The sequence below is a fragment of the Nelumbo nucifera genome, chromosome 1 (genome assembly GCF_055504915.1).
Source record: "Nelumbo nucifera cultivar China Antique chromosome 1, China Antique-T2T, whole genome shotgun sequence".
In the NCBI taxonomy this organism is placed as follows: Eukaryota; Viridiplantae; Streptophyta; class Magnoliopsida; order Proteales; family Nelumbonaceae; genus Nelumbo; species Nelumbo nucifera.
In genome coordinates, this window is record NC_142649.1 from 169,449,626 (window position 1) to 169,477,459 (window position 27,834).

Sequence of the window (27,834 nt, forward strand, 5' to 3'; positions counted from 1 at the left end):
AATTCTCTAGCTTCTTAGCTTCCCTAGGTGGTATCCTAAAGATAGACAGGAAATAGGTTGGTAGGTGAGCAAGTGTGGCTCTTATCAACGCGATTCTAGCCCCCAAGGATATATAGTTTTTTTTCCATGAGGTTTACTTCTTTTGGAACCTCTCTACCACTGGCCACCAAAAGCTACTCTCCCTAGGATTTTCCCCTAACGGAAGCCCCAAGTAGGTCATAGGTCAAGACAAAATAGAACACCCTAAGCTTCTTGCTATAGCCTCTACCTCACTGTCCTCCAAGTTAACACCAGCTACACAACTCTTTCCAAAGTTGATACTCAAATTTGACAATCTCTCAAAGCTTCTAACCTGATCCTTAAGATTTCTCACTTTCTCAATATCATCCCCATCATAGAAAAACAGAATATCATTTGCAAATTGGAGATGGGTGACCGGAATATCATCCCTACCTATTCTCCACCCTTTAATCACATCTTCTCTGCTAGCCTTTGAGATCATTCTACTAAGCACCTCTGCTATTAGAGTGAAGAGGAAAGGTGATAAAGGGTCCCCTTGTCTAATACCTCTACAAGCTGGGAAGAAGTCCTTCACCACTCCATTAACCAGGATAGAGTAATGGCAAGAACTAACACATCCAAAAATCCAATTGCACCACTTATTCCCAAAGCCATATTCACCTATGACATGTGACAGTGGGAACCAATCTACAAATGAAAAATAATAACTATGATTCTTCTTTAAACCAAAAAAAATAAAAATAAATAAAACAGAAATTATCAATGCAATAAAAATTGCACAAATGTGTCCAACCCTTCATCCACTATCACATACAAGCCATTTAGTTCCAATACAAAGGTTGTATATGATGAAAAATACTATTTTTGAGAAAAGGTAGAAGTATATTGTAATATTAAAGTGTATGATACACCCGATACAGGGTGTATCGTATCGGTATTGGCCAAGGGGGATACGAGAAATGCTACAACTAGGCCCAAATCCCCCGAGTCGTGCATATTGCCCCGATATGCACTCATACCAGCCTGTATCATATTGTTTTGACCGATACAAACCAATAAAAACATATACTGCCCGTGTTTCCACTTTTGCCTCTATGTTTAAAATATGCAGTTGTCATGATTCGAACACAAATCACCCAGCACACAAACCTTAAACCACTAGGCCAACCTTCATCTTATTATAATAAATGAAATAATATAATCACTTCTACATGTAATCCAAACAAATAACATATATCTATGTTCAACAATTTCAACTAAAGATGAAAAAATAATATTCAAAATTATTGTTTTGTAAACTAATGGAATAAATAATTTCTCAACTCCACACTCATACGAAAAGGTGGTTTTTAATGTCAAGAAATTTATACAAATAAAAATATTAATAATAGAATAATTCTTTTAGTACTTAAAATTTATAAATTTGAACATGACAAGTATTTTAAAATCTTTATAAATTCTTAATTAATAATTTTAATTTACACTAAATAACAGCATACTTATTATTTACAAAAATAAAAATAATGTTTACAAAATACTTGAGAATATAATATAAATTGAATTTGTCAAATCCAGTAATATACTTTCATATCAAAAAATTATTTTTTTATTTCATAAAATTTATATACATAAAAATATTAATAATGGAAAATTTATTTTAGTAATTAAAATTATGAATTTGCATATGATATGTATCTTAAAAATTTTAATACATTTGATATATTTTAAGTTAAGATTATATATTTTTATAAATTATTAATCAATATTCTAATTACATTTTATAATAACATATTAATTGTTTACAAAAATAAAAAAAATGTTTACCAAACATTTGAGAATTAATTTTACTTGAATTTTTTGTTAATGATAAAAATTAAAAATAGTAAAATAGGAAATAATTGCTATAATAATTCACATATAATAGTTGCTTATACTTTGTGCCTTGAAATTCAATAGAAAATAATATAATAATAGCTTTCTACATGTATTAATTTCTAAAAATAAATATAATATGTTCTAGGACTCTTGATGGATACATTAGCAATAAAATTGTATGATTTCTATGTATCCCGCTATATCAATTGATAATTCTTCACATATACCATTAGAATATACATTTCATATGTTATCTATACATTAATTATGGTTATTTTGACCTTACATATAATGTTATTAATATATTTGTGGAATTTATATGCATTTCCCAACGTATCCAAGCGTCTTCATATTTTTTTGTTTGCATCCACGTGTTTCCAATGTGTATCCATATCCATATTCGTATCTGAGTGGTCTGATACAATACCCGATACTGACACTTTAATCCTTGGTTTGTAGAAAGGTGTGGAAGGGTGTCTTCCCTATACAGTGAGGGAACATAGAAAAAGAGAGTTGGGATGTTGTGGAAGCCCTTGCAAACTGAGTGCCATGAATAGGGGTGTAAACAATATTCAAAAATCTGAATTTGAATATTATAAATGGTTGAAGTCAAATCTCATATTCTTATTTTTTAATTTATTGAATTCAATTCAGATACAAATGAATAGCTAAGCCATCTGCAAAGGAATTTGCACTTCTCTTTACCCATGTGTATCGAACTTCAATGTCCTTAGTAGCCATTTAAATTTCCTCTTTTCATTGTTGTAGTTCCAGAGCCTAGAGTTGTCTTCTTTTGGCCAGCTCACTACAGTCTCAGAGTCTCCTTCTATGATCAGTTTATTGGCATTTAGATCTTTAGCCCTTTGTACCCCTTCAAGAGCTACTAAAATCTCAGCACTCAAAGAATCTCCCACTCCGATTGGGCTAGAGAACATGGCTAACACATTCCCTTTTTCGTCCCTTATAACTCCCCCTATACCCAAGGGCCCTGGATTGCCCATGCTGCTGCCATCAAAATTCAGCTTCATAAAACCGAGAGATGGAAGTTTCAAATTTCCTTCCATTTTCTTAGCAAATCATCCATTGAGAATTCTACAAACAGATCCAATATTTTGAACTAATGTATTACCCTTATATGAGTCACCTCTAACACTGCTTCCAAGCTTATCTCCTTTTTTGATAAAATCCTTGAATTTCTTTCTTCCCAAATAGACCAACATACAGCAGCCCTAACACATCTGCACATAATCCTTGCCCTTTTTGTTGACTAGTTGGAGGGATGGGAAGTAAATAAGCTTTGCACATTCGTTGGTGAAGTCCACCTGCACCCAAACAAAGAAGTAAACCATTCCCAAATAGAGTTCGAAAGTTCACAGGAAATTAGCAAGTGAAAACTAGACTCACCAACAGTTTTACAAAGGACACACTAGTGAGGAAACAAACATCTATTGGGCCTTTTTCTTTGAAACAAATCACCTTTGTTAACTCTTTCCAAGAAGGCTTCCCAATAGAAACTCCCAACCTTCAGAGGAATAGGTTGAAACCACACCTCTTTGACAGGGAAAGACAAACCAAGAGGAACAGTTGGTTGTGTTACGGCTTTAAAGAATGAAGCACAATTAAAGGAACCAGAAGGAGAGAGGGCCCAAATTCTATTGTCTATCTTTCTTGGCTCTAGGAAAACCCCATCAAGGATGGACAACAGAGTTAAGGTACTGTCCAATTCTATGTCCCTAATATCTCTTCTCAGGCCCAAGTTCCACCCAAACCCAAAGGTTGAGTTAGAGGGTACAAGGAAGGTGGATACCGGTTTATTCTTAAAGGAAGAGATAGCAAAGAGAGCCGGAAATTGACCTTTTAAAGGATGATCCGCAAACCAAACATGTTCCCAAAACTTAATGAAATTCCTTGAGTGCAAATCATACCTGAACCAGGGAGAAAACAGAGGCAAGATACCTTGGATTGCTTTACAGGGTGATGCCCTTGTAGTCCTTGCCAGAATCCCAAAGTCCCAATATTCTCTACAAATCCATGAATACTACCCACTATCATAGCCCACAACTTTTCTTTTTCTAGTGAAAATCTCCAGACATTTCCCTAATAAAACCAAATTTCTCTTCCTTATATTCCCAATGCCACGGCCTCCATCCTTCTTACTCTTGCAAACCACCTCCCACCCAACCCTACGGTCATTTTTCTCTCTGGTCATTATTACAGATGAAAAAACATGTGTACAAAAAGTACTACATGCCCGAATTTATAAATAGAGAAAATTATGATACTATCCCAAATTCCTTATGCATATTCTATTAATGTATATTAACGTATATATGGTTCTCTCCATAGTTATTAGGACATTTGCTCTGTCCACCAAAGAGGAATTCCCAGATTCATCATTGGATTCCAATTATCAGCACAAGAAGTCAACATGGCCAACAAAAAAAGAATATCAGATTCAGAGCCAAAAGCTTACATGTCAAAATTCTGGAAAAGAAGACGCAATGTCCTAACCTCCACACAGAAGCCCTGCCAAACCAAAATGTTTCCTAATTATCATATCCAGATCCATAAGAAACCATCTTATAATTAAATAAATTATATTATGCTTTGAGGTAATAAACGATAAATGGGACAGATTTACCCTCAGAACTTCAAGGACAAGAATCCGATGCCATAGTGACAAATCAAGAGATGTAAACCTTATTAACATGCTGAGGAAAACCTGCATTTTGAAATGAAAGCAAAAGAAATTATATTAACATAAAAAAATTTAGATCCTAATACATAAAATTTGACCATTTTATTGGGTTATGCAGAGCTTGTAGTAGAATAGAGATGCATAAGTTGTATGGAGTGGCTGAAAGGTCGTCAGTCCCATGGTCCTACATGAAGGAACTAAGATCCTTGGTGTCACTGGATTCCTAAGTCTACAAATTCTTCCACTGATGCTCTTGCAAAAGAAGGGGCTAGTAGAACTGGCTTATACATTTTCCCCCTGTATGTATATGTAACCTGCTAGTTCAATCCAGCCAACCGTGCCAGTCTTTATTTATTTGCAATAAAATGCCTAAAACCATTATCAATTAAATATATTCCAGTAACACAGCTCACTCCTAAACCTATGTCTATGATGCAAGAATATGACTTTTTTATGGATATGCAAGAATAAGATATTTTATCAGTAATAATCAAAAGAGCTTTATTAATGATGAGATAAATATTACAAGGAACTAATATGGTAGCTTTTCCAAATCTAAGATATACAACTACTACTGCAAAAGTAGTTCTTAGTCTCTGATGCCTTGAGAATTACTCCCCATAGGCACAATATTATCTACATATACAACCAAAGTAATACTTCCAACCAACGTTGTCAAACTATTATGATTTACGATAGGATTCACAATTTGAATAGTGATTTCCAAGGGTTTCGATTTGAATCTTATGTCTGAATCCTTTTCTACAAAAATCGTTTTAATCCTATGATTTGATTCATAAATGTTATGACTTATATGATTATTTTGATTCACTATGATAAAAATAAATTCAATTAAGAATTAGTTCTCTCAAGGGAAGCTTGTTTTAAAGGCCTTATTAGAAAATGATTTGTTTATGTTATTTAAGACCAAGCATTGAGTTTATTTTCCATCATATGTAGGTTAAAGAGTCATTGTATGTGAATTATTTGATTTTCAAGTCAAACTTGATTATATCATCCTATGCTTCTATTGCACAAGTGGTAAATTTTGTTGTTTTAGGTAGAATTTTAGGTGATTCATCACAAAAAAATCTATTGTTTTAGGTACATATATGGTAGATATGCATTAAAAATAGGGTAAACCACTTTCCTATACATACATACATACATATATATATGTGTGTGTGTGTGTGTGTGTGTGTGTGTGTCCTTTTAGCATATCTGTATTTAATTTTTTTAACAAGTAAAAAATGGAAATAATCTTACAATTCACAACTTGATTCAATTCAACTTTCTCTACAATTTACAATACGATTACGATTTTCAAAACATTGCTTCCAACATCAAATGTCCTAATAAAAACAAAGTAATCAGACAAGCATTTTATAATCATCATCTAAGCCTTATCCCCAACTATATGGGGTCTGCTACATGAATCCCTGTTTTGCCAGTCTGTTCTATTTAATGCCATATCCATTGTTAAACTTCAAGAGCTTTGGGTGCTGTAGGTGGTCTTCTATGCATATGACCAAACCATCTTAACTCCATTTGTGTGACCCTGTCTTATACCGCTGGTCGCAAGCCCGGATAAAAGAGGACAGTTGCACCAGGTTGGCACCCTGCATTTAAAACTTTTGCCAAACTCTTATGGTCAGACTGGCATCTACACAATCCAAAATCAATTATTACAACATCAAACATCCCAAACTAAGTGTGTGGTGACTATTTAAGTCCATATAGTACTTTCTTCAGCTTTCACACCATCCCTACATACACCCCTTATGCAATAAACCTAGGTGGTTGCTCCATATACATTTCTTTAGCTAAATCACCATGCAAGAAAACATTATGCATATCCAATTGAAATAGAAGTCAATGAAATGTAGCAGCCAAATAAATAATAATACAAACTGAGGAAAAAAAAACCTAGCTACAAGGGAAAAGGCCCCAGAAAAATCAATGGCATGATCAATGTGAAACTACATGTCTTGCCTTGGGGCACTCTACAATTCTGACAGGAAGAAACTTCATTACATAAACCCAAAGCCAACCAACCACTTTCTTGCCAAATGGAAGAACAAGGTCCCATGTATCATTCCAATGTAAAGCAAACATCTTCTCTTCCATTGCTGTCCTCCAACATTGATCATTTCCAAAAGATGATGGCTTTTACGGTTTAGTTGCAATGTGTGAACACAAGATGTTTGGCACCAAATACCATGTTCATCAAAAAAATGTAGTAAATGAAGATGGCACATATTCCTTTGATTATCAAATTAAAAACAAACCTTGTAGAACCGAACTGGATTTTTATTTCCATGAAGAAATATTTAAATACAAAAGAACAATTCATATCTTTATTTCATCGAATATTAACCAAGCCATTTTGGAATGACCATTAACAAATGTAACAAAATATTAAAAACCCAAATAAGACAACTAGACAAGGACCCTAAAACCCCTTCCCTTCTGTTTTTATTCTACAATGAATGAAAACTTTTTATTAGTATGTATAAAAGAATATTGTACAATGATGACTGAAGCACCCCTACTAGGCAACTAGCCTTAGCTAGCCACCACAGTCATTTTGCCTTTACAATTACCCTTAAACCCTACTGCATTTAGATTTTCGATTTCATTCTTCCCTTTTTTGCTAATTCATCAGCCAATCTGTTACCTGATTTTTGGTCTCCCCTGTAGTGTCTATCACTCTTGAGTCCCCATCAACCATAATACCTCTATAATTTAGAAATTTTGTCAGCCTTAATCCTTGCAAAACTACCCTTACTCATAAGCTTATTGAGTCACCTATCCCAATGGGCCTAGAGTATAGAGCTAAGATGTTATCCCCTTTTCCTAAATATACCTCCTATTCTAGGACCTAGGTTCCCCATACTACAGCCATCAAAATTCATCTTGATGATGTTTTGAGGTTGGGGACACCAAGGAATGGTTGGGATATTTGTAGTGGAGGGGCACATGTTGCCAATTTCTCATGATGTCATCTGTAAGAAAAGTGTAAAAAACTCATCTCCTGTTGATCCACTTCTACAATCTTTCTAAGAAGCACTCACATCAATGCCTCTACCAGGAGGAACTAGGTTTCCCAAAATTTTATAGAAGAAAAACAGTCTTTTGAGAATAAAGGACTGTTTAGAACATATGCAGAAATCAAAAAAAAAATAACAGAAATCATTCTTCTAAGGAAGAGAAGATGAAGAAGAAGATGGCGGCAATAGGGGTTTAGAGTAAGAGAGTTTCGAACCTTAATCTCCACTCTTACACCCCTAACACTATTTTATTAAGTTAAACTTCGATAATTTACAAAGAGGCCCTTAGTTGGGCAAGAAATTAAAAGAACATAACATAGAAAGAATAGGCCCAAAATAAGGCCCATTACAGCAAAGAACATAAAAGATAAAAAAGGATAAACAGCCTATGGGTCATTCAGCCCATCTTCTCTACACTCCCCCTCAAGCTGAGCATATGAGTATCCCGGGGAGCCCTTCAAATAACACAGAATTCGCTCTGTTGCTGCCATATGAGTATCCCGGGGAGCATGCATGAATTGGCTGATGCAACTGACAGCATATGCAATGTCTGGCCGAGTCATGCATAGATAAAGAAGTTTTCCAAGGAGTCTCTGGAAGACTCCTTTGTCTTCTAGCAATATTCCATCTGAAGCAAAGAGTTTATGACTCATATCAATAGGAGTAGCAACTGGTCTAGCACCCATCTTCCCTGTTTCAGAGAGCAAATCAAGAACATACTTCCTCTGAGAGATAAGAATCCCATCCTTGGATCTAGCAACTTCTATGCCAAGAAAGTATCTCAATTCCCCCAGATCTTTGATCTCAAACTCTGTATGAAGAAAAGATTTGAGATCATTAATTCCTGAGACATCATTACCAGTCACAACAATATCATCAACATACACAATCAGATAAACTGCCAGGAATCCTCTCCTCTTCACAAAGAGAGTATGATCGGACTGTGTCTGTACATAGCCAAAGTTAACAAGGGCAGCCCTAAACCTCTCAAACCATGCTCTAGGGGACTACTTCAGTCCATAAAGAGATCTCTTCAGCTTGCATACCTTTCCTTTCATATCTGTTTCATACATCCCTGGAGGAAGAGACATATAAACCTCCTCATGTAATTCTCCATTCAGAAATGCATTCTTTACATCCAGTTGATAAAGTGGCCAGTCTGAGTGAGCAGCCAAAGAAGGAAAATCAGGAAGCCTCTAGACACTGAGTGCCTAGTCCAAACACCCTGCGGGGCCCGCAAACAAATTTCTCCAGAATATTAGGGTTTCGGGCAATACACTTGAATCAGCTAAGGAGACGACAAAGTCAGTCCTCTTCTCTCCAGAAACCACTAACAACTGGGCTGAACAAAGCCTCTTTAAAAGTCCGTACGATTCAGTTCTCCATACACACTGTGTATGGGAAAAGAGGGTGAAAAAAGGGAAAAGAGAGCCTGCTCTGATACCAAAAAGAAGAACAGTCTTTTGAGAATAAAGGACTGTTTAGAACAGATGCAGAAATCAAAATAAAATAACAGAAATCATTCTCCTAAGGAAGAGAAGATAAAGAAGAAGATGGCGGCAATAGGGGTTCAGAGTAAGAGAGTTTCGAACCTTAATCTCCACTCTTACACCCCTAACACTATTTTATTAAGTTAAAATTTGATAATTAACAAAGAGGCCCTTAGTTGGGCAAGAAATTAAAAGAACATAACATAGAAAGAATAGGCCCAGAATAAGGCCCATTACAGCAAAGAACATAAAAGATAAAAAAGGTTAAACAGCCTATGGGCCATTCGGCCCATCTTATCTACATTTATCAACAATGAATATATCTTCAACAATGTTGATCTTTTTTTTTTATTTTGTTAAAGGTAAAGCATTAATTTCATTAAAGAAACAAAAGGATCCATGTACAACAAGAGGTTGTATACAGGGAATGTACAACAGCTGCCCAAGCAGCTCTATAAACCCAAAGCCTGCTTCTTTACAAAAAATTTCTCATGAACAAAAAAGCATTACAGTTTCTATCTTTGAACAGCACATCCAAGGTAACATCTTCCCCAAAATTTTTGCAATACAGAATCTAAAAAGCCTCCTTCATTCTACAATATCCTGGCATTTCTCTCCTGCCGAATGCACCAAAATACAACTGCTGGAACAATGTTCCAAACCAACCTCCCTCTCTTACTCATACCTTGAACCCTCCAGCCTTTTACAAACTCCAGTTCTGATTCTGGGCAGCAGATACTTACTGAAAACAGTCCCAAAATTCCAGACCATAATTCATGAGTGAACCCACAATGCAAAAGAAAATGATTTACAGATTCTAAATGATCATCACACAGCACACAATTAAGGGAATCCACCACCATGCCCTTCCTCATTAGATTGTCTCTTGTGAAGATCCCATTCAGATATGCAGTCCTTAAAAAGTGTAGAGAACACTGATGTGGGCCCCATGGCTGTGGTCCCCACTGTGTTCGTATGACAGCACATGTAACCTTTGTTAGTTATGTCAGTGTTAGTTGGTAGTAATCTTAGACAGCTTGTTATTTCAGTTTATTATTTGTTTTATTTGCCATGTAAGCATTAAGGGCAATTCTGCCCTTTCCTACATTTAGTGAACATAACCTATAAATATTGAGAGAGTGGCGGCGGCAGAATTATTCGATCTGTCCCTCCTTTCAAAACCCTTGTGTACTTCTGCTTTCTTCTCCCTCTTTCTTCTACTTTTCTCAATCCGAAATCTTTTGAAATTCAAGACTGACTGTAGTCTTGATCGACTACTTGGTATCAGAGCCTATCTAGGGTTTCTCATGTGAGTCTAGTCCAGCCGACCACATGAGAACTGTCTAGGGCTGGAAGCTTACAAAGGACTGTTCGTTGGCTGATTCTTGGAAGTTACCAGAAAAGTTTAGCAGCTGTCCGAAGACTTGTAGAGGCTTGGAGAGTGTTTTGGTAATCAGGAAGAATCAGAGAAGGTTAGGGTTCAGGCCACAATTGAAGGTAGCGATCAGAGTTTTCTGGGTAAGTCTTTATTTTTCCCTTGAGATTGCTGTCAGTCAAGATAGGTTGGACCTATCTAGGAGGAGCGGCCGAACTCTCCTATTTTTTTTCTCAGAGGTGATCAGTTTTTTAGGGTTTGTCATTAACCCTACGGCTAGACTTGACTGTGAATTCTTTTGGAAGGTGCGGCTGAGCACTGTTTATGTTCTCACAAAGGTTTTCCTAACCCTACGATTAAAACCCTAATTCTGCTTCAGCATTACAGATTGCTTTCTAAGTGGTTTTCAGACCTGTTTTGGTTTCCGAGCCTGTTTTGGGGGTGAGAACTGTTATCGGACTGCTTATATTCTGATTGCCGATTGGTTTCAGATCAGATCTGAACTGATTTCATACAGATTTCTGATTGTGATCAATTGTTTAAGTGCAGTTTTCTATTGCAGTAACCCTAATAGTTCTTAACTACTGATTCTTAACTAAGAATGGAGTTCAAAAATCAGGGAGGAGGTGTTTTTGGGAACAGCAGTTCTGGTAGTATGTCTGAGACTGCGTTTCAGATTACAACTGTGAGATTTGACGGATCCAATTACTTGGAATGGGCCCAATCAGCCATGATGGCTATTGGGGGAAGGGGAAAACTTAGCTACCTATTGGGAGATGTGAAAGAACCTTCCAAGGAGGACCCAATGTATACCAAGTGGGTTCAGGAGAACTACTTGGTTATGACATGGCTGTGCAACTCTATGCAGCCACATATCAGCCGAAATTACTTGTGGGCAAAGACAGCCAAGGAGATATGGGATGTCATGAAAGAGACCTACTCCCAACCCCTTAATGTTGCTAGAGCCTATGAACTGAAGTGTGAGGTGAATAACCTTAAACAAGGAGAGAAACCAGTCTTTGTTTATTTCTCTACCTTGAAATCTCTGTGGCATGAAATTGACCATCTGGAGACTCTTGAGTGGGAAAGTCCAAAAGATGCACAGACCCATAGAAAGCAAGTCGAGACCAATAGAGTGTTTGAATTTCTGGCTGGCCTGAATTCAGATTATGACATTGTGAGACAGTAGATACTGACAAGAGACAGTGTGACCCTATCTCAAGCCTACTCCCTGGTGCATAGTGAAGAGACCAGGAGAAAGGTTATGATGCAACATCAGCCCTTCCCCCCAGCCCTGGCAGCAGTTAAACCTAAGTCTGGGGGTGATACAAAAAGGGACATGAAGAAGGAAGATAAATGGGATCTAATATGTGAACATTGCAAAAAACCCAAGCATACGAAAGATACATGTTGGAAGCTGCACCCTCATTTAGTCCCAGCAAAACTGAGGAATAAAAGGGGTAATGCTCATATGGCTGTGAATACTGATTCTGCATCCTCGTCGGGCACAAAAGGCACGCCCCTAGATGCCTTAGCTGCTGTTCGGGCTGCCCTAATATAGTTGGAAAAGGAGGTTGAGAATTCAGCTCAATCATCTCAGTCACCATCAGCCCCTACCACATCAGCATTTGCTCATTCAGGTACTCGGGCCTTGGCTTACCATGCTTCAGCTCCAGGTAACACTGAACATTGTTGGGTAATAGACTCAGGTGCATCTGACCATATGACAAGCTTGCCATCACTGTTCACTACTTATCACTTATCTTCTGGTAGAGATAAAGTATCCATTGTTGATGGCTCTCTTGTTCCCATTTCTGGCAAGGGTGACATCAAGTTATCTGATACTATCTCTTTATCCTCAGTCTTGCATGTTCCTAAACTTGATACTAATTTGCTTTCAGTCAGTAGTATTACAAAACATCAGAACTGTCCAGTAACCTTTTTCCCTGACCGATGTGTTTTTCAGGACTTGGAGACGAGGAAGGTGATTGGGACTGGTCGTGAGACGAATGGGATCTATCTGCTTGGAGAGAGTTCTCATTGGAAAGAGCCTGTGGATAAGAAGTCTTTTGTTTCTCAGTCTGTGAGTCCGGTTATGCTCTGGCATAATCGGTTAGGTCATTTATCTTTTCGGTCTTTGAAGAGTGTGTTTCCTACTTTATTTGAGTCTGTTGAGATGTCAAATTTGAGATGTGAGAGTTGTGAGCTTGCAAAACATTGTAGAACAACTTATTTCTTGAGTAATAAAAGTAATAATTCTTTTGATATTGTGCATACCGATGTTTGGGGGTCGTATCACATCCCTTCTATGGGTGGGTACAGATATTTTCTGTTGTTTGTTGATGACTATACCCGTTTTTCTTGGGTCTACCTTATGCGTTCTCGAGATGAGGTTCCCGCTCTGACCCAAAACTTTCATCAGATGATTTTAACCCAGTTTGGGATCAAAATCAAAGTCCTCCGATCTGATAATGCAAAAGATACTTTGCCAAGCCACTGGCCTCTTAGCTACTCGATCATGGGGTTATTCACCAGAGCACTTGTCCTCATACACCACAGCAGAATGGGGTTGCCGAGAGGAAGAAGAGGCACATTTTGGAGGTGGCTAGAAGCATTATGTTTACCTCCAATGTGCCTATCCGTTTCTGGGGTGATGCTATCCTCACGGCAGTGTATCTCATTAATCAGGTTCCTTCACGGGTTCTTGATATGAAGCCTCCGTTTACCCTTCTATACCCAGACGAGGAGTTGTTTACTGTTCCTCTTAAAACCTTTGGTTGTACCTGTTTTGTTCAGCTTCTTGGACCTCATCATTCCAAAATTGACCCTAAGGCCTCCAAATGGATTTTTCTCAGTTATGCACAAACTCAAAAGGGTTATTGCTGCTATGATCCTGTTTCAGGGAGGAGATTTGTCTCGATGGATGTCACCTTCTTTGAGGAGGCACCCTATTATCCTAGGGTTTCTCCTCAGGGGGAGAGTAGTGAGAATTTGGGTCTTTTTCCTCAGGGAGAGCGCAGTGAGAGTGGGGTTAACTCATCTGAGGTTGTTCCTTTACCCATTCCGTTAAGTGATTAAGGCTGTAATGGTGAGGGTTGTCAGAGGGATCAGGAGTTGAAAGTCTATCACAGGCGATGCAGGTAGGTTGATCTCGGTCATCAGCAGTCCAGGCCAGCCCCAGTTCCTTCTATGGATCCAGATCCAGGTACTACAGTCCCAAGGCCCACTGAGATACCTTCCACTGTTGCTACTTCCCCTCCTTCTGATGACCTTGACCTCCCTATTGCGATCCGTAAAGGGAAACGGCGTTGCACCACATCCACAACTCACTGTATTTCCCAGTTTCTATCCTATGACCGCCTGTCTCCCTCTTATAGGTCCTTTCTCACTTCCATTGTTGATATTCCTATCCCCAAAACAGTGCAAGAAGCCTTACCAGTTCCAGAGTGGAAAGATGCAATGAAAGTTGAAATGGATGCCCTTTTGAAAAATAATACTTGGGAGCTAGTTGACCTACCCAAAGGAAAGAAACCAGTTGGATGTAGATGGGTATTTACTGTGAAACATAATGCTGATGGCTTCATTGAAAGGTACAAAGCCCGGTTGGTTGCAAAAGGGTTTACTCAGACTTATGGTATAGATTACTTGGAGACTTTTGCCCCAGTAGCCAAGATGACCACTATTCGAGTTCTATTAGCCCTTGCAACAAGTTACTCTTGGCCCTTGTTCCAGATGGACGTTAAAAATGCCTTTCTGAATGGAGACTTACAGGAAGTGGTCTACATGCAGTTGCCCCCTGGATTCTATGATACAGAGACAGGTAAGAAGGTTTGCCGACTGAATATGGATTAAAGCAGTCCCCTAAAGCTTGGTTTGATAGATTCAGACTAGCCCTTGGAAAATTCGGCTATGTACAGGCCCAGTCAAATCATACACTGTTCGTTAAAAGAGTGAACTCTTCTTTGACCTTGCTTGCTGTATATGTGGATGATATTGTAGTGACAGGGAATAATAATAGTGAGATTGAGTCCCTCAAACAGCTCCTTCATCAAGAGTTTGAGGTGAAAGATCTTGGTGCACTGTGATATTTTTTGGGTATTGAGGTTGCTAGATCTAAACAGGGGATCTTTATCTCTCAAAGGAAATATGTTCTAGATCTGTTGGCGGAAACTGGAAAGTTAGGTGTCAAGCCTGCCAATACACCCATTGAACAGAATCACAAGATCAGTGCAGAGGGTGGAGAGCCTCTTGAAGACAAAGTTATGTTCCAACAATTGGTTGGAAAGCTCCTATATCTCTGCCTCACACGACCAGATATCAGTTATGCAGTTAGTGTTGTCAGCCAGTACATGCATTACCCTAGAACTACTCATCTTCTTGCAGCTGAGAGAATATTAGCATACTTGAAGAGATGCCCAGGTACAGGTATACTGTTCAAGAACAATAATCACATGAAGGTGGAGGCCTATACAGATGTTGATTGGGCTGGGAGTGCTGATAACAGGAGGTCTACCTCTGGATATTGTGCCCTTGTAGGAGGTAACCTTGTCTCTTGGAAGAGTAAGAAACAAAGTGTTGTTTCCCGCTCTAGTGCCAAAGCTGAATACAGGTCAATGGCTAACAGAGTGGCTGAAATCCTATGGTTGAAATCACTACTTGAAGAGTTGGGAATTGATTATGAGAAGCACTTGATGTTGTATTGTGATAATCAGGCGGCTATTAATATAGCTCACAATCCGGTGCAGCATGACAGAACTAAACATATCGAAGTTGATCGACATTTTGTCAGAGAAAAGGTCTCATCACAAGAAGTGTGTCTCCCGTATATCACCTCCAACATGCAGCTCGCAAATCTTCTCACCAAGGCTGTTCCAAGGAAGAAGTTAGAGGCAGACCTATTCAAGTTGGGAATGACAAATATCTATTCCCAACTTAAGGGGGAGTGTAGAGAACACTGATGTGGGCACCACAGCTGTGGTCCGCACTGTGTTCGTATGACAGCACATGTAACCTTTGTTAGTTATGTCAGTGTTAGTTAGTAGTTATCTTAGACAGCTTGTTATTTCAGTTTATTATTTGTTTTATTTGCCATGTAAGCATTAAGGGCAATTCTGCCCTTTTCTACATTTAGTGAACATAACCTATAAATATTGAGAGAGTGGTGGTGGCAAAATTATTCGATCTGTCCCTCCTTTCAAAACCCTTGTGTACTTTTGCTTTCTTCTCCATCTTTCTTCTACTTTTCTCAATCCGAAATCTTTTGGAATTCAAGACTGACTGTAGTCTTGATTGACTACCAAAAGAAGCCAACTTTTGAAGGAATGATCATGCACCAAATAATATTAACAGGTACAGACTGATCCTCAAGTCTGGCTAGAAAGTTGGAGAAAGATCTCATAGTCACAATGAAGTCTCTGGACTCCTCCCTGATATGAATCTAATGACAGAATCACCAGTCAGATCCCTCCTTCTTTCTTCCTCCTTCATCAACAACACATGATATTGAAACTCAGTGAGAAATTATCATAAATGCAACGGTCAACCTTGTACAGAACACCCACTCTGTCAGGAATCTTGAGAGAACTTGTCATTCTCAAACCTCTAAACAACCTTGTTCTTTAATCTTGGATTCCTAAAATCCAAGTGGGCCCACCTTTCTACTTCACAAATACTTTCCAAAAACTAGATCAGTCAACCAAAAACAGCCATACCAAACCAAGGTTTTAACTGTCAATTTTGAGGGAAATATAGACTATTTAAAAATAAGAAATATGTTGTAAAATTAGAAATTTGGTTACCATTTTCTTAAAGTTATAAATTTCAAGGTTTAAAATTATAAAAGGATATACTCTTTTAAATAATTATATCATTACAACATGATTACACCATTTTAATAATGGCATCTTCCTCCACTTAGAATAAATTTAAAGGTTAATACCCGCAATTTAATATTTTAGTTCTAAATACTATTTTATTTTTGTCCAATTTAATATAAAAGTTAGAATTTAACATGAATATATTTCTTAAGCTATTATATTATTTACTCTTCATAAGAGGTTACAATATTAAAAAAACCTCTTCATAAGAGGTTACAATATTAAGAGGTTACAATATTAATGAATTGTAAATTAAAAATATATAAGTAAACAATCTTCTATAATGATAAGCTTGAAGAACATAATCATATTAAAAAAAACTGTTGGATAGCATCCATGTACATATAAAATGAAAACCTTATATTGATATAACATAGTAAAACTTCTTAAAAACAAAATAAAAGATTCCAATGCACCTGGGAATATGTCAAAATATATTTCGATAATATTTTGTTTTGGTGCCCATGAAAATGAAAATGAAAATGAAAATATGTTGGAAAATTAGGAAACATAGACATTTAAAACCATGTCCTCAACTTAGAAAATGAAAACTAAAATTACACCAGAAAGTTAAAGAATGGTTTTGATAAAAGTGATCCACCTTAACAATAATCACATATTTTCCACAAGGTTCATCTTTTAATAAAATGTTGATACTTACTGATCAAAATAAGAATTTGTTATCAAACAACACAATCGCATGGCTACACATGAAACATGTACAGCTAGACTACCACAATGAAAACTCAAAAAGCATTTTTGGTACTGGAAACTATGAGCATAATTCATTATTCAATTTAATTGATTTTCATATCACAATTCAGATTAATTGATTGAGAAAAGAACTTTGATAAAGAATCATACCTCACATTCAGTGATAAGAGACGTACTATAAAGCCTTATAACATGGGCAACTGACCGCAAGACCAATCGACGGAATGATGGTTCTCCTGCTTCCCCTTCAACCTGATTTAACATTAATTACAAGGGGCAGAAAAATTAACAATACAGAAAGTAATCCCTCTAAAATCAGCATGCATGGCTCAACACCTCTAATTTATCAAAAAGTTCCAACCACCATGAAGTTAAATTTTAAATTACCTCAACGTTGGTACGAAGGTTAGTCATGAGAAGTGAACATATCTGATGACGCAAGACCTAAAGAATTTCCACAGAACCATTGTAAAGTAAGAAGATTTTGATAGTATTACAGGCCAACTCAACAGTATGTTATCAAGTCATTGAAATAATCACCTGTTCATATGCAACCAAGGTTCTAAAGATAGACACATAATTTGACAGAATGAATCTGCATAATTACCACTTATTAGTAACAAAAAGAGAAGAAAGGGTAAATATCAAATTAAGGCATTTAGTTTCCTGCAATACTTCCAATAATATAATAGAACAAATGATGATCTTGACAATCTTAATTGGATTAGCAAGCTGATTTTATGATTACAAAGAAAAATTGCTTCCCCATAACATCAGCAGCTTCACTTCGCAAAGCACAACTCCTGAAAGAAATTAGGGTTTAAAGGTTGTTAATGTGTTTATGGACTCTTTTACATTCTGTTTAATAACTACAGGGTATGGTTTGAAAAGGCTATTAGGCAAGGCAGTGAGGAGTACAACTCAACCTTGGCCTCAAATGTTGAGAGGTGTATACCTTCTCAAATTTCAACTTAAATACACAGAGGTATACAATTCTTATAAAAGGAAATCATACCTCACATTTTACCTGGTAATGAGGGAAGATCCAACATGAGTGTGAAAGACCTATTCCTAGAACAGAAATTGAGTCATTGAGAAGACAGGAGAAGAAGAAACCTATTTAAATCATGGTTTCAAATGTCGCCAAATTTCGCTAATGTCGCCCGACATATGTCGATGTCGAGGCTCACCGACATGAAAGTGAATGGTAATATAAAAAATACATTATGTCGGTCCAAATAACCAAAAAAATATAATTTTTCCTATTATGTCGTCAAGATGTCGACTAATGTACATTAAAAATATAATATATTACTATATTATATTAATATAATACAGTATATTAATATAGATTATTCCATTAATAATTTCTATTTAATATTTCAAATAAAATATTTATAAAAATAATTAACAAAATATAAAAACAAAAGAATAAATTAATTACTTTATAATATAAAACATAAAATATTTTTCAAGTAATAAAATATTAACTAGTTAGTATTTTTAAAATATTTATTAAAATCAGAAAATGTTTATTAAATTTTATAATAAACCATATTCTACATTTAATATAAAAAAATCAGAACAAATTTTATACTAAATCATAATTTATTATAAATTTAGTATTAAATATCACAATAAATTCATTAAGTTTTATAAGAAATCAGAATTTATCATAATCTTAATACTACAAAAAGGAGAATCAGTTTATTAAATTTATAACAAAACATAATGTATTATAACTTTAATATTTAAAAAATCAGAATATATGTATTTCTATTTACTAGTGTGAAATAAATATATTAGAATTTATAATAAATCAGAATTAAAAATAAGAAAAGAAAATATCAGATAACCTTGTAAAAACATCAAAATGCATAATAAATCAGTAAATCATCATTTACTAATTTGTTATTGATCTTAGTTTCTTAGCTTTATATAATGCTTGGGAATAAGATAATAGTCTAGAAATATGTATTAATGCTTCTTTTATCATTTTACAAAATATCTTTGCATATTCCACATATTTCATAATATTTCCACAATGTCTCTAATGTTTACAATATTTCCCCTCGACATTTCCGACATATGTCCTATATTTTGGTAAGCGACATTTCCATCGACATCGACATTTTAAACCTTGATTTAAATAAAACATTAACATGTATACACACACTGAGGTGGGGCATGGGAAGAGAGTTGAATTTAAGTTATTGAAACCAGATGGTTGGTAAAGTCTTCTACAGGTCGTAGCGGAGACTTGGGATCGAATCCCGCCTGCACCTGGGTTGGGGGTGTTATGGGTTGGGGATGGGCTACCCCCTTTGTGTAGCCCTTCAAAAAGAAATCAAAAAAAAATGATAAGAGGGGAAAACACAATGAATAAAGAGTGGCTAAAGATTCAAATTTGCAAGGAGAGTGAATAAGAGAATAAATTAACATAACTGTTTGTGCAGCCTTTTAGCAAGATAAAAGAGCATTAGGAGTCAATGATTTTATGAGATAGTGATCTAGGAGATTTGATTTGTAAGATATAGATTTGTAATGAGGGTTTGGACTGATGCAGAAACTCCGAAGTACCAAAATTAGCAGCAGCTGGATGCATAGGAGCGTTTGTGCTATGTGATTCAGTTTTGTTACAGAGATATTCTGGTTTATTCTTCTTGTCCCAAGCTAATATTGCTGCTGAGTTCAGAGTAGTTTACGAGAAAGAAAGCAACTTCAAAGACAAAATCAAGAGTCATAATCTCAGCTACAGGAGATTGCACCTCAAAAAATAGTAATAAAAATATGTAATACTTCCATTTTGTCCAAACATTTGGCTAACTTCTATAAATAATAAAATTTTCCTTTATTTTAAGTAAATATTTTTTCCAAAAAATACTTCTAAGTAAAGAATTTTGAGGATTTGGGTCCCCAAGGGGAACCCATATCTGTCACGGTGTTTTAAAAGCGCAAGGCGCAAAAAAGGCGCAAGGGCCAATTTGCACCTGAGGCGTGTGCTGTTTTGAAGAAAGGCACAAAAATACAAAAATTGCTAAAAATTAAAAAAAAAAATGTTGTCAGAAAATTCAAAAAATTATGTAAAATATCAAAAATATTAAACATAATATTAAAAAAAAATATAAACTTAAATTTTAAAATAAATGCTCTAAAATACCTATTATCTAAAATTAAAATACATAAACATAACATGTAAAGTGTACTCGAATGAAAATTTAAAAATAAAATCAAACATATAAAACATTTTCAAGCATGTGAAACCCACAATCTCTTTTTTCCTCGATTGCATTACTTGAAGTAGCTAATGTGATGTAAAACATATTACATTCCAGATTCTACAAGCCGCCTTTGTGCCACGCCCCTCGAGGCAAGCCCAAACAAGTCCATGTTAGGGTCTTAAATTCTTAATTTTCACACAAAAAAAATAATGATTTTATAATTTTATTTGCCTTTTAAGAAGATATTTTCTTAAGATGAATGAATGAGCAACATTAGCAAAAATTCCAGTGGGGATTTTTTTTTTTTCTTTTGAAGAATAAGAATAAAATTTTTATTAAAACAAAAACAAGATACAAGCCGATCAGGTGTCTAGGTGACACCCCAAACAAAGTAAACAAACATCCAACTTCAGTTTAGACTAACTGATTCATATTACAACTTGAATCTCTAACAATTCCCAAAAGTTATCAGCAAAATCTGAAAATCTGACTTGTTCAAATTCTGGTAGAGTAATGACCAAGCTTGTGACAAGTTTGCCAACTGAAGTCACAACCTCTTCAGTCCTCTTTTCCTTTCCTTTCCTTCAAACAACCTCCTGTTTTTTCCCCCACAAAGACCAACAAACTGCGAAGGGGATGGGGATTTGTTTCAAAGTCGGGGTTGGGAATGGTGTATATGGTCCCTGCCCCGAACACGCCCCATTGTCATTCCTACTGCATCCTCTTGTTTCCTTGAGCAGATGTCTCCCTCAGCTCATAATCATCTTGAGAACAACAGTTTGCATCCCTTCCTTTCTGTGTTGTATCTAGTGATTAGTGGATTAGTAGTTCATAGTTGATCGTTTAGTGGGTTAATGGAATGTTATGTGTACAAGTGGATCTAGGGGGTAAGTTACTTGTTTCAACTTCTTGGGTCATTCTATAAATTGATTATATTGTTTAGCTGAATTATTAATAAAGAAGAATTATGTTTTAGTGTTTAGGAGGTTCAACATGTTCTAGTGCTTTTCTCCCTTCTTTTTCTCAAAATTTCCTTTCTTTTCTATTAACTTAGAAAAGCACCAATAAGAATCAGAGTGGACAACTCCCAAGCAACTAGAGGAGACAAAGGAGATATGGAAAGAGGTAGAGAGAATATCAACTTTCTGATGGTGGGTGGACAGTGGAATCAATGTCAATAATAGGGGGTGAGGTTCAACAAAAAACAGAAAAATTGAAAGAAAGGATTAAAGAGTGAAACAAAGAACAATTTGGAAGATTAGAGGAGTCGAAGGAAAAATTGCAAACATAGCCTTAAGCTATGATAATCTTCATAGTGTTAATTATGACAAGCTAGCTGACATTCAAGCAACTACCATTCATGCTTTACATCGAGATAAGCTTCATCTACTTTTTTAAGAGTTTGTTGATTTCTTAAAGATCTCAGACTTTCTTGTATAGTTTACGAGCTGAGAATCATCTTGAATAGGTTTTTGGAGGGGTAAGGCTTTTGTCCACCACCACGCCCTCCCCATAGGCTTATCTTTTTTGCATATCAATAAAATTTCATGGTGGCCACCCTTCCATCGAGACAATATTTGGGAGATTTGAGACATTATGCACAAGAATTTCAACAAGCACTTATAAACAGAACTTGGAAGGTCAATAAAAGGAGTTCGGGAAATCCTATTCCACCGAAGGTTGAAGCATTTGCATGGCTGGTGGCTTTGGACAGTATCCTCATGTTGGATCATATTCAACATAGGGCATCTAATAGGATGGTAGATGCTACTTATGCAAAGTTCATCTGGGAGTTCATCTCTGTTCTGGATGTTGCTATTCGAAGTTCATCTGGGAGTTCTTTTTTGGTCTATTCAAAATGGATTTCTTTGATCCTAGATCCCCAGGAGTGATCTTTGCTCACTGACCTACATTACATGGGAATACTAAATGGATCTACGCCCCCTTTGTCATTTTATAGGAAATTTGGAAGGGAGAAATAAACGGTTTTTTGAAGACAAGGCTTGAGGAAGAGATCAAGATGCAATATTTTGTGGAAGAAGTATGGATTGGATTGTCATACTTCCAGAATTTGAAGGAGTGTCAAAAGAAGATCTCGGATATGGTTTTTGGTCTCTTTTTGAATTAGATTAAAGAAGTGTATTGTTTTTGTGTTTTTTCTAGATGTTTTTTTTGTTAAAATTGTATTGCTGGAAAAATTTGTGGTGATATCTCATCACCAAATCTAATGCACTTCCTTCTTTTATTAATAAATTTTTCTTTTTATTTATTACCAAAAAAGGAACATTACTAACAATCTGATTGATCAAAGCAGAGGAACAGGGGGGTTGAAAATGGAGGAAGGGAGGTTTCAGAAGACTGAGGTTCGAAGAAGATCTCTAAGGGTGGAAGCAAAGCAGTTCCCATTTGAAAGTTACAGGGTGAAAGGGAAGAAAGCTTTAAAAATCAGAGAAATTAATATGGCCATGGTGTTGCTGGTAGGGGAAGAAGCATCGGTGTGGTTTCAGACTTTCATGGAAGATACTGTTCAGGTGAGTAGGAAGTCTGAATTCAATTGAGATTAATGGCAGGAGGTAATATAGCAGAAAGAAGGGAGAATCCTAAAGGAAGGTACATGGTGCTTATGGAATTCTTTGGGGAAGGAAAAGCAGATGGTCTGCTTCCCTGAAGGTAAGAAGTGGAATGGCTGGGAAGAAGTTTCAGGAATTTTGAAGGACTTCATTACATGGGAGGAAGCTAGAAAAGAAAGCAGAAGGGAACTAGTAGAAGAAACACAGGGGCTTTAAGGAAACTCTACAGTGAGGGAGCAGAAGAACTGCCAGAAGAGGTAACAGAAATGCAGCTCATGGCTCAAGCAGCAAAGAACTGTAGAATGGTTTGCAACATGCACAAGAATGACTGGGAGAAGAAATTTATTGTTACCTTAACAGCCCCACCTAAGGACTGGAAGAGAATTGCTGAAGAGTTACTAAGGAAGCTGAAGTTAAACAGTACTATTATTTTAACCCCCTTTGAAAAGTGTAAGGCCCTTCTAGAGTTAGTAGAAGAAAAAATGGAACTCCAGGCTGTGTTGTCAATTGGAGTCGGCCTCTGTGACTGTTTCAAAATGGACTCCTCATTCTAACTCTAAGGATCTGCACGCGAGGGACAAAGTAATTGTTCGAATCTTGGGGCTACCATTTCACCCATGGATTTCAGATGTTTTTGTCTCAATAGCAACTCTGTACAAAGCAAGGCTAGAGGGCTTTTTTGTTAAAGACCTCTATTCAGCTGCAGTATGTTTGAGTAATGTAAACTTGGAAGATATCCCACGCTCAGTAAAAGTACTGGTTGATGGAATCATTTATTCAGCCTGGCTAGTTACAGCCATTGAAGCCGAGCTATGGAGGGAGGGAAGAAGATGAGAAGGTAGAAGAAGAATGGTTACGTGGAAGAAGTCAAGTGGATGCAGGAAAGGAGAAAGGAAATTACACTGAAATGGCAAAGCAAAATCTGGGGAGAGGAAAAGGTGAACTAAAAGAGGAAGAAGTTTATAAGGCAAGGAAAGAAAGGGATGAGACACACGGCTGGTCTTATGCTGAGGCTCTGACCAGTGGGCCTCGACGTGTGAAACAATCCCAAATTCAAATTTCAAAAGGGGTGGGTCAGCCAGCTGGTGTATCGGACTTGAACAGAACTGAGCTATTAGGGTCAAAGGTTAATAACCCACCATGTGGCACTTTAAGTAATCACATGATGGGTAATAAGAAAAATGGGCCTGGGCTTTTGAGCAGACGACACCCTCCCCTGACTTAGAGAGATTACCTCCAGTGTTCCAGCAAGAACAGGATGCACGGGAAGTGAGTCAAGAGGAGACTTTGAAGATGAGTATGGAGGCAATAGAGAAGGGTGTACTTGAAAAGGTGATTGGCACAACCAGAACTGTTAATAATCCCACTCTCACTCAACACAGCCAAATTTCAGGGGCTGATTCCAATATGCTGGGCTCCAAACAGGACTTCCCAACCACACTTGTCTTCGATCCTCATCCAACGTCTCCAAGTAAGCGTGTCCTTTCAGTTTTGGCTACTGATATGTGTGCTCTGCCTGAAACAGGTACACCAGCTACCCAGACTGATTGGTTAAAAAGGGAGGATGGAGATGGGACTGTGAGATTAGAAGATAGGAGAGGGAGGGAAGAGGAAGTGGAAGGGATTTGGGGCCTAATCAGTGAGTTTCTTGGTGATTGTAAAAAAAGAAAAAAAAGGAACAGATAACACAGCAGATGGATGTAACTATACAATGGGTGGGGAGGGAGGCAAATGCTTTTGTTGATTCTCTAGATAAACAATGAGTAACTAGGGATGAGTTGTACTAGGCCCACTTGTAACTTTATGATGTTTCTGTATTAATGAGTGAGGCTGCACCTCGCGCCTCATATTGGGATGCTTGTAACAGACTCTTTATCATTTGCTTCTAATGAAATCAATTGAATTTTTATCTATTAAAAAATAAACAATCTGATTGATCAATAACAACAACTTGACAGATGAGCTTGTCCTATTCCGCATACTGAATGCACTAATAAGTGAAGTGGAGAGAATTCTCACTCAAGTATATCAAGTGCAAATGTCCGTTGAAGAGAGTTGACACGTAGCCAGATTACCTAGGAAGATAGAAGCATGCTATTTAATAGTAAGAAAAGATGAAAATATAATTATCATTTATATCTACTGATCCAGGATCACAATTAATGAACAAAAAAACTATATAATAAAAGCTATAATGCCTTTTATAATTAAACAGAATTTTGAGTTTCATAAACAATGAATCAAGATAGACAGGAAATAAAATACAGAATTTGGCTAGAATGCAAGATACTAGTTCCCAATCAGCACATACAGATGCACCTGCAGCAAGAGCTGTCAGGTCTTCGAGTAAACGAAGCCCAAGTTTTCCTGCGTTACTTAGGCTCTCCCGCATCAATAATGGCCGTCCGGAGACAAATTCTCTCTCCAAGGACCTGTCAGTGCTTGAGTAAACAAATAAAAAACAAGGGAAAAATACTAAAGGGAGAAGAATATTCAAATTTTCAAATTAGTGAGAATGTCAGTTTTCAGGTGTGCATCACATGCATATAAAAACAGAGAAAACATGTAATGAAATTAAACTTAAAATTTTATTATCAAAACTAAAGATTACATACTCTGATTGGTTGATACTGCGACTAACATCACCAGTGACAGAACTGGTCCGAGAGATGTGACTCCCAGAACCAACCTTGCCAGCAGGAAGTGACTCAGCAGAGACAACATGATCAAAAATCAAGGCAACAGCTTGCCTGAAGGTAGCTGCAGCAGTGCTGGATGAAAGATTCAAAATAATCAAGAGAAGTTTGATTTATTTTTCTGGGGAAAAAAAGTAAAAGAGAAAAGCAACCTTACAATTATTGTTTTGAATAAGTTAATACTGGAGAAAAGAATTGCGAAAATTACACCAAAATTAATAAGTCTTGACATCTAAGATGTTAGACATTTTAAAAACTCACTTGCGCACACTGTCAGAAGATCTGTTGTTCTCAAGAAGCCTGAGACAGATATCAAGAGCCTGAGCCATATTTTCCTGACATTGAAGCAGGTTGTGGCATTGTTTTATGTTAGTTTCCGTAATACAAGCAGAACAATAGAATATGATTCCTCCCTTTTTACATTTTTCTAATTAAAGCAGTATATATTACACCCACACACACACATCTATAATTTGGGCTGTTAGATATCTACTTTCCTTATATTTATCTGCTACTGACCATACTTAAATGGGAAGGCAGATGATGAAAATGATCCCAATATGTAATTGCACTACTAAAGAACAGTGGAAATCATAAAGAAAAATCACAAGAAAAGTTATATATGGAAACTGCATAAAGGAGTTCCAAAGATGAGAACTTATTTTTTTGATAGGCCACAGAAAAAGTATGTTCTTTGATTGAAAATTAATATGTACAGAGTAATTACAAGATTTAAGCTAGCCACAACCACATAACCCAAAACCATATATACAAAAACAAGATTAACATTGTAGAAGGAGATTCAAAGGTAGCAGTGGTTTGACCAAGGGATAAAGCTCAAGCAACTTGGAAGTATGGATATACATTAAGGATAATCATTCCTTAGTGGAAGAATTGGATTTCAGATTTCAGTGGGTTCCTACAAGTGCCAATAGTATGGTTGGATAGATATACACCCTTTCTCTTGTATATCTTTTTTTATAGGAAATGGTAACTTTTCATCAAGGAAGATTTGGAAAGTATGCAGGTCCTGTCCCTAAAAATGAGGAAGCGGACCCCCAAAGGATCTCAGATTAACAATTCAGCCCAAAAATGTTCACCCCTTGTTATCCATTGTTTGTCTTTCTCTTGTAAATCTGTATATTATGTATCTTTATTAATAAAATTTCTTATTGTTACCAACCAAAACAAGTTTATCATAAAATTACTCCCCAATACTGTTATGGTTGTGCCTTGAATTCTTTGTTGCGACCCACTCATGAACCCGCTTCAAATTAGGTTGAGAAAAACCCGTAGGCAAAATTTCATAGTGGTTTGTGATGGAAGCGTAGAGTTATGTGTTTCGGGGGTTTTCTCTCTTGTATACTTAGACTTTGTCTTGTGAGAAAAGTTGAGAGACTTTAGGTGTATTTGGGGTTTAGGGTTTTCTGTGAGTGAGGTTGTGAGTGCACATCTCTGTATTGCTCTCCATTACAGATTACATAGTGGATTTCTGCTCCTCCTTCACCCATGGACATAGCTATAAGCCAAACCACATAAATCTGTGTATCCTCTTTGCTTGCTTCTCTTTATCTCTGTTTTCCTTTCACTTTTTGGGTGCCATTTGAATCAGTATTTTTGGGTTTTGCGCAACAAACTAGTATCAAAGCCCTATTTTTCATTTGGCACTTGCAATGTCATCAATGAAGTTCGATATTGAGAAGTTCGATGGTAGCATCAGTTTTAGTATTTGGCAAGTCAAGATGTGTGCCATTTTGGGACAAGACGGACTACACGAAGCTCTATACAGAAAGTAGAAGAAACCTGCAACTATAAGGGCTCAAATAGTAAACAGAACTCTTAATCAAAATCCAGACATAAAAACTTGGCCTGCAACTATTGTCACAAGAAAGGGCACATTAAGTCAGAATGCTATAAGCTGAAAAACAAAAACTAGAATGAATAGAAGAAAGATTAAAAGAAAATGAATAACTCTGTAGAGGCCAGTGTGGCAGAGGATGAGAATGTTGATGTTCTCTTAGTAACAGATGACAAAACCAGATCCAAGGATGAATGGATTCTAGATTCGGATTGTTCCTACCATATGTGTCCCAACAGGAACTGGTTCTCCACCTATGAATCTATTGATGGTGGAGTTGTATTGATGGGTAATAATGCCTCTTGCAAAACTGCGGAAAAATGAATAGTTTGAATCAGAATACATGATGATGTTGTGAGAACATTGATAAATGTACGACATGTAGTGGAC

The 27,834-nt window shown here is 36.6% G+C and overlaps 1 protein-coding gene across 6 annotated transcripts in view; it reads right to left on the reverse strand.

The window, feature by feature from the left end:
* Positions 1-27,834, reverse strand: part of LOC104596541 (ARM repeat superfamily protein) — a 128,971-nt gene that overhangs the window by 69,499 nt on the left and 31,638 nt on the right. For 4 of the 6 annotated variants that reach the window (XM_088895181.1, XM_010257744.3, XM_088895182.1 and 1 more), the window contains exons 4-12: positions 25,848-25,921; positions 25,506-25,661; positions 25,202-25,331; positions 24,910-24,965; positions 17,640-17,694; positions 17,487-17,543; positions 17,250-17,351; positions 4,538-4,618; positions 4,370-4,422 (exon numbers count right to left, since the gene is read on the reverse strand). In XM_088895181.1, coding sequence (XP_088751307.1) covers positions 4,370-4,422; positions 4,538-4,618; positions 17,250-17,351; positions 17,487-17,543; positions 17,640-17,694; positions 24,910-24,965; positions 25,202-25,331; positions 25,506-25,661; positions 25,848-25,921 — 764 coding nt within the window. The remainder of the gene's footprint in view (positions 1-4,369; positions 4,423-4,537; positions 4,619-17,249; positions 17,352-17,486; positions 17,544-17,639; positions 17,695-24,909; positions 24,966-25,201; positions 25,332-25,505; positions 25,662-25,847; positions 25,922-27,834) is intronic. The other 2 variants (XM_010257745.3, XM_088895180.1) reach the window with 1 other exon arrangement.